General features: G+C 37.3%; 1 protein-coding gene across 1 annotated transcript in view; it reads left to right on the plus strand.

Annotated features, from left to right (window-relative positions):
• Window positions 1-13413, plus strand: part of Ccdc39 (coiled-coil domain 39 molecular ruler complex subunit) — a 31878-nt gene extending 18465 nt beyond the window's left edge. Inside the window, exons 11-20 of the mRNA XM_087899560.1 lie at window positions 725-889; window positions 2571-2708; window positions 4116-4324; window positions 7021-7144; window positions 9659-9818; window positions 10186-10292; window positions 10971-11111; window positions 11225-11401; window positions 11499-11572; window positions 12576-13413. Coding sequence (XP_087755686.1) covers window positions 725-889; window positions 2571-2708; window positions 4116-4324; window positions 7021-7144; window positions 9659-9818; window positions 10186-10292; window positions 10971-11111; window positions 11225-11401; window positions 11499-11572; window positions 12576-12747 — 1467 coding nt within the window. The 3' untranslated portion in view covers window positions 12748-13413. The remainder of the gene's footprint in view (window positions 1-724; window positions 890-2570; window positions 2709-4115; window positions 4325-7020; window positions 7145-9658; window positions 9819-10185; window positions 10293-10970; window positions 11112-11224; window positions 11402-11498; window positions 11573-12575) is intronic.
• The last annotated feature ends 1870 nt before the right edge of the window (window positions 13414-15283 follow it).

The raw sequence follows: 15283 nt of genomic DNA on the forward strand, positions 1-15283 counted from the left end.
TGAGGACTTGCCATGCCCGTGGTGGTCGAGTCACCCCAGTGCGCATGCAAATGAAGTGTTCCGAGATATCCTTGATGGATAGCCAATGATGACAGCTGACTGCCATGCTAGGAGAGCGGAGCCTCGCGAGAGCCTTAGAAGCTATTTTTTTCCAATCTAAAAGGAACAGGCAAGGGGACAGACACTAGTGAGGAAGGAAGGCATATGCTTTAAAGGAGTCTGGAGCAGTGGGAGCCAGAGTAGAACAAAAGAAGTCTGCAGACTTCTCCTCAGTTTTGCCTACTTCATGGTTCTGTTTATTTCCTAATACCTCCCACTCACATCTTAATTTCTTAATCGAAAAAAATTATTAGTTTTGCAATATCATGCTATCGTAGATGCTAAAATAAAATTAAAAATATAATTCATTATACACTGAGCTTCCCAGTCACTGTGACAGGCGTTTGTTTTTTGTGTCCTTTGACAACTGTGGTGTCTGTGTTGCTGTCCTGCACTCCGACTGTTGAGCAGTCAGGTGTTGCAGACTGTGGCTCCCCTTAGCCTAGAAAGGATTTCATCCTAATTTCCTGAAGGACCAAGTTGACTTTACTAGCGAATGGTGCTCAGAGCAAAGCGAGGAGCGCACAGGCTGCTTCTGCTCTTACACAGAGGTCTTGCGTGTATACACTCACCCACTAACTTCTTTTTTTTTTTTTAGTAACTTCTTTTAAAAATCTTTCAACAGGACTTTTACATTCAGCAAGTCGAACGCAGAATGTCACGACTAAAGGGAGAAATTAATTCAGAGGAAAAGCAAACCCTTGAAGCAAAAATTGTCGAGCTTAAGAAGACACTGGATGAGAAAAAATCCACGCTTTCCCTTCTGGAGGCACAGATCAAGAAGCTGCATGTAACTAACTCCTCCTTCCCTCCTTCTAATGTGGTTTCCGCATCCTGCTGAGTGCTCGCCATGTTCCTGCTGCGGGCAGTGATGCCTTAGCGACCCACACATAACAGATGCTTGTATTCCTAAGCTCTCAAGATGTCATGGCGCTCTCCCGAGCTTGCACTCTGTATAGGTGTTGCATCACGTCCCTGCCATATGGCTTCGCTTAACCCTTGTAAATGCCTTGTAAAGATGATTACCCTTCTTATAGGCAAAGACACTTGTTCAGGGCTACACAGTGAGTGCATGGGGAGGAAGGATTTGAACTCAGATCCCTTTGACTTAAAAGCATTCTTAACTGTTTAGGATACTGGGACACTCCACTTTTCGCCCCAGTAAAAAGTGCTACCAGGGAACATTTTTCCCCATGACTAATTTGCTCTCGTGCAGCTATGAACTTATGTTTGAAACAACTACAGTTAGGAGGGAGGACAGTTCATCTTTAGGGACTTGATTATGTCTGCTGTAAACCTCTGTTGAAGATTTATGGTGGGAAAGGGCAAGGAGGGAGAATGGAGCGTCTGCTGGTGAGTACTGGCAAAGTTGGAAAGGCTGGTGATGAGTGGCCTCTAGTGGTCATAAGTAGAATTGCCTCGAGTTACTTGAAAGCAAGACATTTAATTTTAACACGAAACATTTGATGGGCGTTTATAGTTTGTAGCTTGATAACATAGTTTTCAGGTCGGTACCTAGGTTTGCTGGAAAACAGCATCGACTTTGGGATCAGGCACACGTTTAGATGCCAAGGTTACATGGCTCCTGCTATTTGATCTTTCTTGAACATAGGTTTTTCATTAGCTAACAAGGGGAAAACAGAAGCGGTTCCTGCTGAGTGTTCTCCACAGGTTTTGACCATTTACAGTGGAACATGAGGACACGAGTGTGAAGAAACGAGAGGGCTTTTTTTTTTTTTTTTTTTTTTTTTTTTTTTTTTTTTTAGCTGGGCTGTGTGGGGAGCCCCCAGTGGCCTTCGTGTTCCTCACCACTCCAGCTGCTCTTGCCACTATGAAGCTGTCTGGTGCACACGCCATTTTGTTCCCCACAGACTCACAGAAGTGTAAGGAGACCCCAGGTTAAGGCTGGCTAAAGCACGGAGTATTTGCTCTTCTCTGCAGTGGTCAGGCTGAGGGACTGAGTGTTAGAGTGAAGTCCCACTCTACTGGAGCTCCCAACCTTTCAGAGGAAGAAAACAATCTCAGGTTGAAATGTTAACACATGCATCTGTTTTATTTTATTGTTTTATTTATGATGTATGTATGTGGGCTTGTGTGCCACTGTGTGTATGCCGCTGGAGTCATACTGTTAACCGAGGGTTCTGAGCTTTCCAGACCGGTAGTGTTTTTACCACCCTGCACTTGGTGCCCTGTAATGAGCTATTAGCAGGGTCCTATTTCCTCCTGAGTGGTCAGCACCTTGAAAACTAGGCTGACTTGAAACCACACATGATACTTCTTAGAATTATTGTTCTCGCGCTAACCCCAAAACATCCCAAGTGATTGAACTTACAGTGTTCCTGTGTGAATACATGTGGGGAGGTTGAACTCTCCAGCTGTTGTGTTGAAACATGACTCAGTGCAAGGCATATCTACTACTGCCTGCAATTCTTTCGACTGTTTAAAACAGATACCTTCCCTTCTATTTACAGAACGATCTCTACTTCCTTAAGAAGTCAAACAGCAAGAATAATGACGAGAAGCAATCTCTCATGAACAAAATAAACGAACTGCACCTTTTCGTTGACAGATCGGAGAAGGAACTGAACAAAGCTAGAGCGACTAAACAGGTGCGCTGAATCTGCCTGCACAGTGGATGAGTCACAGGTGTCACAGCAACTGTCCGCGGGACAGTAACACAAGGAAGTAATTAAGGGGAAAATGAGCCATGACATCCCCCGTATCCAGGATTAAGTGTTAATGTGTATTATTTCCTGTTTTTAGAAAAATTGCCATCATTATGTTTTATTACAAATGTTTAATTTATTACACATGCTTCCTACATCAACTTTTCTTTAAATAGTAATTCTTCAGCACTTCCTATAGGGACAGTTTATGAGCTCAGTATAACCTAAGTTTCTTGTGATCTGGGGCTGTTTCTGATGTTCTGATAATAAGTGTAAGTGCTGTATCCATTGTGTTGTATAGTTGATCAGTTAGTTGTTGGAGTAATTTCTAGCTGTGTAATTAAAATAAAAATGAATATGTTAGAGACTTGAAACTATTTTAAACTCAAATTGTCCTCTAGATGGTTCCTTTAATAATCATCCACCAGCCATGTGCAACTGTGGCTAGATCTTATTTCCAACTTGATGGGCAAATATGGAATCTCAGTGTTTTAATTTGTACTTTTTTACTTGCTAATATTTTAATGATATTTAAAGTTTTAAACATTTAAAACATTGCATCACATTCCATATTTTTTGAATAGTCAGTTTATATTCTTGGCTCATTTTCTTTCATTAAGGGATTTATATTTGTTTTATAAATTATTTCATTTTGTAGAAATAACTCTTAAATAGTGCCAATATTTTCCCCATTTGCTTTCAGGGTGTTTTTTGACATGAATCATTTAATATTAAGTTTCAAGAGTCTTTAATGTTTATGTTTAGAAGCTTGTGCTAAGTCAGACAAATGTTTGCTCCTTCTACTGAGTTGCAGTGATTTAATCCTTTGCATTGGCATGCCTCATTCAGCAGGAGTATCTTTCTGGACATGTGAGATGCAGTGATCTCATCTCTTGCAACCTGAAAGCTGTGCTTGAGAAGCAGCCTGTTTTACACCCTGAACTGTTTGCTCTATGTTGTTTCAGTGGGAGTCGATCCATTTGTCAACTTCTATGCTAAACTCTACACATGGAAGAATGATTTTAGACAACAGATCCATTCTACATTATAGTTTGTGATAGGTATTTTAGAGTATAAAGTGTTTATTTGTGGGATTTACATGTTTCCTAGAATATTACATTTCGATTGTAGGAATAACTGTATAGTCTAGTAAAGCTTGGACTTAAATTTGAATTAATAAAAATGATTTGGAGCAGCCACAGCTCTCCATTCTTTCTTTCCTTGCTAGTCAGTGGTCTAATTGGGAAACATGTTTTGAAGTTTGACTTTTACCTCAATAAAAAAGAAAAAAAATACTTTTTTATATAGAAACAATCACATTAATAAATAAAAATTTTGTTATGTTGGTAGGATTTGATGATCGAGGACAATCTTTTAAAGTTTGAGGTTAAACGCACCCGAGAAATGCTGCACAGTAAAGCAGAGGAAGTTCTTTCCCTGGAGAAAAGGAAACAACAGCTGTGCACAGCAATGGAAGAGAGAGCTGAAGAAATCAAGGTGCACAAAGCCATGCTCGCCTCCCAGATCAGATATGTTGATCAGCAGCGGCAAACTGTGAGGTAATTATCAGGGGTTTTTCTCTGTAAAGAACGTTGTAAAACCATGTCAGGGTGGTGCCAAGAGCGACACCTGACACCACCCTCATGCTCATCTTTGTCTGACTCATCTGAAAGGTTTTTGACTTCAGCGTAAGACAAAGGATATACTGAGCCAGAGGTCTAAGTGACTTTCTTTAGGCTAATCCTGTACCCTTGAGACATATCCCTACTAATGAGTAATCTACTTGGACTGATTTTTTAAAAAATGCTTGTGTATTCCTGTATATGTACATGCAGGTGCATGTTCCTGCATGTGGAGTCCAGATGACATTCTTAGGTGTCATTTTCAGAAATATCCTAGGAGACAGGGTCTTGCACTGGCTCCGAGCTCACCAATTAGGCTGGGCTGGTTGGCCAGTAAGCTCGTCACCATCTTTGGTGCTGGGAGCACTGGTTCCTGCTATTGTACTTGACACTTTTTTTTACATGGGTTCTGGGGTCAAGGTTGGATCCTCATACTTGCAAGACAAGCGCTTTGTCAATTGATCTATCCTGGTTCTTGGACTTGAGTTTTGTAGACTTTCTAACAATGGTCCAGTAAAGCGTTTCCCTTATCTAGTTCTAACAGTTAAGCTTACTGAAGCAATTTTCCTATCATTTATGAGATATTGCTGGCCATGTGTTATTTTTTACTTCCTTTTAAAACATGCCATTTTTGGTTGGGTACTGGCATATATATTATTTAGTTAATTTCTATGTATTAAGTATTCAATAATCTCACTAAAGTAATTTTATCAGTACAAATTAATTTTCTGGGCATTCCATTCATACCATTTTTGAGTAATAGTTTTCCTTCCAGCCTTTAAAGCCTTTTTCTTTACTGTACTTGCTAGTTCAAGGCTAAATAATGGTAATTACAGATATCTTTGTCTTTTGCCTGATCTCGTAGGGAGATTTTCCTTATTTTATAGTTTAAGAGCTTCTGTAGTCTAAATGTATTTTTTTATGGTGCTGATAATTGAAACAAAGGTTTCATGTGTGCTAGATAAGCTAACCTACATACCTCAGTCCTGTTTTGAGATATCCTTTACCATGTTCAAAAAGCCAATTTACTTTTTGCTCAAATTTTGCCTCGATTTTTAAATGGAAATATATATTAACTTTTAAATATTTTCTGCATTTATTGACATCACTTCTTTGATCTGTTAGTGTAATTACAATCACAAGCTTATCAAAGTTACCCAGAGTACATCAATTTATCCTTTGTACACTCTGGACTTTGATAGTATTTTATGCACTTTAAACCTCCACGCAAATGACCTTTGGTTCTCTTTGCTCCTGCTACCTGGTTTTTGGAGTGTGTATATGCCTTCATAAAATGATGTGTTTACCTTTATTCTGGTCAAGTATGCAAATAGTTATTTTCTTTATACAATTTTCAAAAGGCTTCATTGGTGGAGTCACTGGGGGCCTGAACCTTTTAATAGGGAACATTCAAACATGGATTCAGTTTACTTACTGTTTCAAAAATCTATTTTGTATTTCTACTTGATTCAGTTTTTATAAATTATATATTTGTTTTTGCAAAATGCAGCGCTTGCTGCTGCAGTAATGCTCTAGGAACACATCTATTTTTGTTACCTTCCATTTCTTTTCATGAACTCACGAAAAGATCCCCCCCAATCATATTTTCTGTCTTTCATGCTTTTCCCCTTTCTTTTTGGTTTTTTGAGACAAGGTTTCTCTGTAGTTTTTTTGGAGCCTATCCTGGAACTAGCACTTGTAGACTAGGCTGGCCTTGAACTCACAGAGAGATCTGCCTACCTCTGTCTCCTGAGTGCTGGGATTAAAGGCGTGCACTACCACCACCCAGCTTCTTCCCTTTCTTTTTTAAAAAAATTATATTTTATTTGTTTAATTTTGAGACTGGGCATTGATACATAGCTCAGGCTGGCCTTGGCCTCAGTCCTGAATCAGCTTCCCAAGAACCAGGACTGAAGGTGTTTGCCACCATACCCAGCTTGTTTAGAAAGTTGGAAGATGAACTTCTGCTCAGTCTGTGATCTTTAGCTGATGAGAAAGTTGATTACAAAAAGAATGAATATGTTAGGTCACAGCAAGAAGCGAGTCGATCTCCACCCTGCCATGCAGACAGTACCCTTACTAGTATTATTATAACTCTTGAAAATAGCCCCTGAAAGCTTACTGAAACAAACAGAAGTAACTAACATTTAAAAATTTGACACCAAACGTTGACACCATGAATTGTTTTATTTTATTTTAATGCCTTGGAAAGAGAGGTACTAACCTTGTCTGTTTTAATAGCAAATTACGAGGTGATTATTCCCTGCAGAGCAAAAGTTAGGCTTATTTTCCATTTGAAAATATTTAGGGTTCCTGAGCAGTAACAAAAACCTGTTTGTGTAGTATCTAGTTGAGCCCCTTCTTGCCTTTCTGAGATGCGGGAGCAGGCCATATAGACAGGAAGCTCCTATCTCCCTCTGTGTCAAAATGGTAACATTCTTCATCTATGTTACAAGCCTCATGTCTTCTGCTAGCATCTATGGAGCTATGACAAGTAAACTTGGAGACCTTCACACAGAACTCTTAAAACAGGGAGCACTTTAACATGGTTGAGTAGAGTACAGCAATCATACAAGTCCAAAGCCCTTCAGTACAAACTCTTACTAATTTTAATTTTTTTCTTTCTATATTAGTGCTGAGTTTCATGAGCGGCTAAGTAAAATTGATAAGCTTAAGAACAGATATGAAATTCTTACTGTTGTTATGCTGCCTCCTGAAGGAGAAGAGGAGAAAACACAGGCCTATTATGTAATAAAGGTAACATTTACCTGATGTACATTTGATTGTATGAAATACACACATACATAAATTCACGCTTCACACCTCAAATATGCAATGTATTTCTCTGTAATTAAACTTAGTCTAGGTTTTCTCAGAAACTATTCACGGCACAAGTGGAGAAAAGTGGTGTACTGTTTACTGTTTTTGCAAGGATGCCAGTTCTGTTGGATGAGGCCCACTACAATCCCACCAGTGACATCATCTTGACATCTGCAAAGGCCTGACTTCTGAATGAGGTCACACTAAGTTACTAGGTTTTGGGACCTCAGCACATCTCTCATGGTCACAGTAGCTCCTAGTATTGGTCCTGCAGCAGCCTTTGGCCTGTGTGTGTGGCATACCAGGTTGTTTTCCATGTTTCAACCTTAATGTCTTTCTACTTAGAAGCAAAACTGGAAAATATTCTTTATATTTCATATCTAAGATGCTCAGTCTTTATAAGTCAGTAGTCTTGTTCTGATCAAAGTTGAATGATACTGTCCAATAAAGGTATTTTAGGAAAGCTGTGATATTAAAGTTATCTGTTTCAAAATATCAACTTTCCAACCCCAAATAAAATGTACATTATAAATATAAAAATATCTGATTTACTTACAGAGGTAACAATCATTTTAGGATTTAAATGTTCACCTAGAATTAAGTCAGGAATAAATAAAGGATGAACAAATTAAACTAATTCCATGAATGAACTGCGCTTAGAGAAGGGGCACTCACTAAAGTCACTCAACGGTCATGTACAATGTCTCACTCATCCAGCTCTCCCATCACACTATTTTATTCAACTGAAACAGCAGATCTGATTTTTATCATTTTGTTTTGGCTATGTGTCACAAACCATAGCCATATAGTTTGATGTTTCCATACATGTACATGGTTAAATCAGGGGTAATCATATCTCATGTATCATCTTTGAGGGTTTGTTATGTAAATGTTAAAGGTTCAGTTGCCAGTTGGTAGATTTTTTGGGAATTACTGGCTCCTGAGAATAATAACCTCATCAGTGGATTAAGTCATTGCTATTTAATTTAGAGGAATATCTGGGAGGTGGTAGGGCCTAGGCAGAGGAAGCAGGTCACTGGAGGCATTCCTTGGTAAGGTTTATATTGTCCTTTGCTTCCTGGCTAGCACAGAGTGAGCAGCTAGGGTTTAACCATACACACATACTGTCCTGCTTTAATACAGGCCAGAAACAACCAAATGAAGGATAACACCTCTGATACCGAGCAAAAAACGTGGGTTTACTTCTTTATGCCAAGTGTTTGCCACAGCTGACAAGCAGTATATGTTACAAAAGTATGTGGAACTCATATTCTGAAACATAGTTAAAAATGCCAATCAAAATATAAAGTATGGGGCTGGAGAAATGGTTCAGTGGTTAAGATCACTGTTCTTGCAGAGGACCAGAGTTTATTCCCACACCAAGCAGCTTACAACTGCTAGTAACTCCAGTTCTAGGGATACTCCTCATCTCAAGAGCATGCATATATGCAGACATAGACACATACACATAAATAATAATGAAAAAAAGTTAAGAATGAGAACAGCTTTCTCAACTTGATTTAAAATATGCATATTAGCATCTGAGGAAGACTCTGACTAAAAAGGGGGCTTAATACCAAGCCTTAAATACATACTGATACTATTCTGTCAACCTCAGAGTTCTTGGGAATTGTAGAGAATTTTGATGGAGCCCATTACAGAGAAGTTACCTTTGTAAAAGCTCACTGTGTAGGAAATTTGAGTTTTTAAAGCATTTACAGGCCTGTTTCCTAGCTACATTTATTATAAGCACTACTATCAATTGTGCAGTTATCTTCAAAATTAAAAAAAAGTCTTTATGTGTATGTGTGTGTTTACATATTGAGTGCATGTACCCAAGGCTAGAGATGTCAGATCTCTTCGAACTGGAATTACAGGTGGTTGTGAGCTGCATGATATGGGTATTGGGAACCAGAACTGGGTCCTCTGGAAGAGTAGCAAGTGCTCTTAACTGCTGAGTCATCCCTCAAGCTCCAAAGTTACCTTTTAAATTGTAACAAAATACATTAGAAAATATACACACACTGTTTTCCTGGTTATATGCTGGTTACCTTTTACCCTTATCTGAATCAAATAAGAATCCAGTTCCCAAAGCTCTGTCAAACCAAAATATTCTTCTGATTTACTTAATTTCAAGACGTCCTTTGAGTCACCCCATTTATCTTCCTAGAGATCTGGTAGCTGCTTAGCTATCCCCAACCCACATCTCTCACCCTTCCTCCTGGTGTTTCCTATAAGCACTGGCTACATTTCCACTATGGTTTTGTATCCCATATATGTGCTGTATTTTGATGACTAAGGATTTGGTCTTGTGTTTGAAACTGAGGACAAGTAAATGCCTGGTAAGTAAATGCAGGTCCTAAGGTAAGTAGACTGCTGTGAATTAACTGATATGTTTCAATGCAATATCCCCTGTGATAAATAATGTTAGCACTGTTCTGTATTTTATAGGCTGCTCAAGAAAAGGAAGAACTTCAGAGGGAAGGTGACAGCTTGGATGCTAAGATCAACAAAGCTGAAAAAGAAATCTATGCTCTGCAAAACACCCTGCAAGTACTCAACAGCTGCAACAACAACTATAAGCAATCTTTCAAAAAAGTGACTCCATCAAGTAGGTGTCAGTCACTGCGAGCAACATGATGGAGACTGCAGTTAAACGAATGGAGAGGAGGAACACTAGTCACAGAGAATAAAAATGTGCCATGATTGAGCCTAAAAAAAATCAATAATGCACTTTCCTGATTGCTTTTAATCAGTATTAGGTGTGATTTACATCATTAGTTTTATTGGTATATGACATACCTTCTTTAGGAATTCATTTTGAATCTGAAAAATATTGCTGCTATATGCTAAGAAATGTCTACTACATATCTATACTGTTTTTCACATGGATCTAAGGCATTTAACCTTTCATAAGTGGTTTATTTTGTTAAAGTGGCTTTCTACATATTATACTGGAAATTAAAATTCTCTTATAGGTGAGGAGTATGTAATAAAAATTCAACTAGAAGAACAAAAAAGGACTGCAGATGAGAAATACAGACACAAACAAAGACAAATCAGAGAACTTCAAGAAGACTTCCAGGTGAATTCTGTAGTTTTTTTTTTTGTAATTAGTCCTAAATATAGGACAACTACCATTATTACTACTCAATCTTGTATGAAAAGCATCTTCAGGGAAGCAGACCATAAGAAACATAAACCTCACTTAAAGAAAAACAAGTGAAGGAAACATTAAGTAAATCAGTTAAAATCCTATTGCTGGGTGCCAATAACTTTATTAGTTATAAACCACATCTAGACAATTATGACTTATTCACTAACCATTACTAAGTGACCTTACTGAATTACTTAAAGAGCACATTAAGATTTTAAAAACAAAGTTTAAAACAGAAAATCTAGTGACAGTAGATACTAGAGCAAACCTCTCAAAGACTGAAGAACGTGCTTTGGTAAGTAGGCCCTAACTAAGGGAACAGATGACACACAGTGCGCATCTCTAGATAATTTCAAGTAACTGTTTCTATTTTTTCCAATTCTATAAAAAGTTCCAAGTGGAATTATATTCAAAACTAACCCACAGCATCATTAGACTTCTTATCCATTAATACACTAAACATAGTATGTATGTATATATATATATATGTGTGTGTGTGTGTGTGTGCAAATAAAATAATTAAAATTGAGGGACACATCTGGCAATTGACAATTAAGTCTTTTTTTTATTCTGATCATGAATATGTTGATATTTTGTTTTCTACAGAGCATGGAAAACACTTTTGAAGTCATAGAACACTTAGCAAATAATATCAAAGAGAAATTATCAGAGAAACAAACTTATTCCCTTCAATTGCGCAAAGAGATTGAGGAGCAGCAGCCGAAATTAGAGCGTGTGACTAAGCAGGTGATTTCTTAGAGCTGTCCCTAGTTCACTTCTGTCGTGTACCAAATGTGCTCATCCCCCTTTCCTGAACTTTGTGGAATTTAGGTTTAATATCTGACTGTTATTATTAACAGTGTGGAAGACTCAGAAGAGAAATCCGCATTTTGAAAGGAACAAATGATGAAACACTAGAAGAACTAGACATTCAACTACGCGAGATTAAACAGTTTCACAAGGACATTGACCAAATGTTAGTCAATGTCATGGAAAATGCTGAAATCCACATCATCCTTCAAACATACTTTGAGCAGGTAATAGAGCATAATATGTCTGTGTATCTAATTAGTTTTCTTCTACAATGTTGCAGGACTAATGATATTTTATTATTACAATATAATATTCTTCCAGAATGGGTTAGAATTACCCACAGTTAAAGGCCCGAGCTCCAGATCCTCTTCACAGTCTTCACTGCGGTCACTCAGGTAAGGGCAAGGTTACTAAAGCAGGGCCTCAACAATCAGGGCTGCTGCTGACCAGCATGCTACCCACTCTCCTCACCTTCAGCAACCTCACTATACAAGCACAGTCTAGCAAGACTCCTGCAGCTGTCAACATTGCAGGCATACTCATCGCAACTAGTAAGCTATTTTAGGGGAACGAGGGTGGGTGAAAATTGAGGTGATATAGCTAACATTTTGGGCAAATTCTGAGAAAATTTAAATCTTTTGAAACTGTAAAAGGAGGGCAAGTTAGATGCAGTTTTGTAATCAGAGCTGCTCGTGTGAAATCTTATGTAATCAGCTTTTATTTGTGGTTGTCTTACTTAGCTTAATGCAACCCAGAAATTAGTGGGATAAATCATGGACACTAAGTCTTTGTTGACTTTTAGCTGATTTTAGGATTTCTAATCTCCTACAGTTGACAACTATTTACTAGTTTTTATTAGTCTGTGAAACTTTCATGAAAAATAAAAAAAAGCATCCTCAAAGACAGTGTTTTAAGTTTAAAAACCTGCTTCTACATAAATATTTTAAGCCACTCAATATATTTACTATTACATAGTAAATTTTCTGTACTTTTTATAAAACATATTATTTTAGAACCGAATGGCTATCTTCCAAACAAGCTCACCATTTCTCCAGCCAACACATCCCTTTCCTTTTCAGCTTAAATAATTTAAGATTAACATTTTGATGCCTTTTCCAAGCACTTTCTCCTCCTTTTTTGCCATTTGATAAACTACTGCTTCCAATTCTAAGAAACTGATTATGGTTGAAAATAACTTGCTCACAGAAACAATTACTGAACTATTTACTTAAACTATGTTCATTTCTTCTTTTGAAAGAGTGGTCATACTTTTAAATTTTATTAACACCAATGGTTTTTCTTGTTCTTTACTTATAGAATTATGATATTTTTTTGCCAGTAAGATCTTTTTAAAGTGCATTTTGCATTAAGTTTACAGTAAATCCTTTCTTGTTTTAGGTCGCTTGAGGACACAATTTCTTCTGTTTCTCTACCTTCTCCACCTTCTCCACCTTCGGTTAAAGTAGTACAGCTCAGCTTCCCAGAATCCTTGACAGGAAGCAATAGTTCTAGGTCAGCTAGTAATGGCAGTAATTCAAGCACTCCAAAAGGAAAAAAGCCCAGCAAATAATTTTTTTTTAATCTCTTCTACAAATTTTGAACACAAATGAAAATCTCATTAACAGTTAAGTCTTCCTTTTTCTGGGGTTCCATTTATTAACAATATAGGCCTAAAATAGTATCGGAAGTACTGCAGACCAGACCAAAGTTTGCACTACAGAAGCTGTTTGAGAAAAGGACAAAAGGAGCTCCCCCCCCACCCCCATGTTATTCATAGAGAAGGAAACTGCAGAACCTTAGGCAGGCCACATGTGATTAGGCAGAGGGAAATAAAATAATCATTTTTTTTTTTTACTAGAACACTGATGTCTATAGTGTTAGATGTTTTATGAAGTAACACATATATGAAGTAAGATTCTTTCAGGAATACACTTCTAAAGAGTCACTGCATATCTCAATAAGGAAATTTTCATTTACTCTAAATCACAAAATTACTTTTTAAAATTAAAAACAAAAAGCAAACAACAACCATATTCCCCCATTTTTTTTTTTCGAGGGTAGCACACACCTACCTGTTAAAGGCCTTTTTTTTGGGGGGGGGAATTTAATTTGTAATGAAAGACAGCATCATTAACATTATACTTCCTCGGTAAGAAAAGTATTGTATATGTATATATGTGTGTGTTCATATGTATTTATCCCTATATATGTATACATAAAGTACAACTTGAGTTGCTGTCTCTATTCTGATCTTGAAAAAAACTGAACATATTAAATTTACAATGGAGGTAGATATTGCATACTATATTTAAAAATTAGTTTTTCCAGCTAATACTACATTTCCAGCACTTTGAACTTTTTGGATGAGAGTGTGAACTACTATTATAAAGCTAGATTTAAATACATTATCATTCAGGTAGATAAAGGAGCATCTCTTTAAACCTCGGGAAAAATACTCATTACAAGAGTGATTGTCTTAGACCCACTACTCAGTTACTACTGAAAAAGCAGTAGTGTTAGTAAATCTGTTTCTACTGACGATCACTTTTAATTCAGAAACAGGAAGGTATAGTTAAGTCTAATAACTGAAATGGCAAAGAAAATTGTGGGCATTTTATAATTGAATGCTGCCAAATATGTATGACATTTAATCCCATCATCATTTTGTTTACCAATACTGTGATTCTCAGTCATATATTATTTTGTAAGTTACTTAAAACATTAAACTTGGTGTTATACAAAGGCAAGGGTTTTGTTTCTTACTAGGAGGCTTACTTTTCTATGCTTTTTTTCTTGTAATACAAGGATGATTAACTTATTAAGGTCTTATTGAAATAACGTAAGATATAAGCAAAACATACTGGCCTTGAAGCATAGTAATTGTACTTTAAGTAGTTAATTTCTACCTATGGAGTTACTTCTAGCCCCTAGTCTGGAATGCCCAGCATCCAAGTATACATTTAATTACTATAACTGCATATAATAATGCTAAATGGCAAAACAGAGAAGCAACCTGTTTACAGATCTGGAGTTATCTTAACACCCGGAAGTCACAGGACAAAGCTAACTGGGGTACATATACACCATGGACATATTAATGTGAAAGAAACTACTCAAGCCATCACTGAGGATCAATTAAAATCCGCAATATTTTTTCCTCTGATGATTCCTTAAATAACCCAAGGAACTGGATGCTTAGGTTAGTGCAGACTGCTTAAATTAGTATGTTTTTTACTATTAAGAAAGATGTAATCAATCCTATTAAGAAGCCTGTAGTTTCCAAATTCTGATAGCCTACCCCACAAAGCATTCTCCTAAGGGTTAAGTGAGATATTATGTGTAAGATTATAAGGTGTACTAGGAATTTTAAAGATGAAGTGGTGTGCAGGGAGGTGTTTCCACTCTTTAACAACAACAAACCCCCACTATGGAGGACTAGGTAGGACTAAAACTGGAACTATTACTACACTGAGCACACCTAAGAGTTCCTCGGGGCTGGGCTGTCAAAATGGCTCTGTGGACAGGAGTACTATCTGTCAAGCCTGAGTGTGATTCCTGGGACCCATAAGGTAGAAGAGAATTGACTCCCTCAAGTTGTCCTCTCATCTCCATATGTAGCACACATACTCACTGTTTTCCCTGCCCAATAATAATAGTAATAATGAGTTCCTTGGTACAGAAACTAATATTGAAGCGATTCTCCAATTTCTGCTGCCATTATTTATTGTTCTTAATCAAGGTTTTTTCCTATTGTGTTATCTTTACAGTAGTTTTCTATCACTATAATTTGGTACAAATAGTACATATCATTACTAAAGTTTTAGTATTTTACTGGTATAAACAAACATGCAATGAGTCTTCTTTTTCTGCCACTTCCTCATCTCCCTCATGCATGTCTGTGGTGTGCTGTGGATAATACTCTTGTACACTGCAAAGATTTGTCTCTCATATTGGATTAACAAAACGCTGATTGGCCAGGCAGGAAGTATAGGCAGGACATCCGGAAGCAGAAGAAGCAAGATGAGAATGCTTGAGAAAAGGTACCAAACTACAAGGCTAAACACGTGTAAGAATTATGGGATAATTTTAAGCTGTAAGAGCTAGAT

This window comes from Myodes glareolus, chromosome 20, assembly GCF_982192425.1.
Source record: "Myodes glareolus chromosome 20, mMyoGla1.1, whole genome shotgun sequence".
Classification (NCBI taxonomy): domain Eukaryota; kingdom Metazoa; phylum Chordata; class Mammalia; order Rodentia; family Cricetidae; genus Myodes; species Myodes glareolus.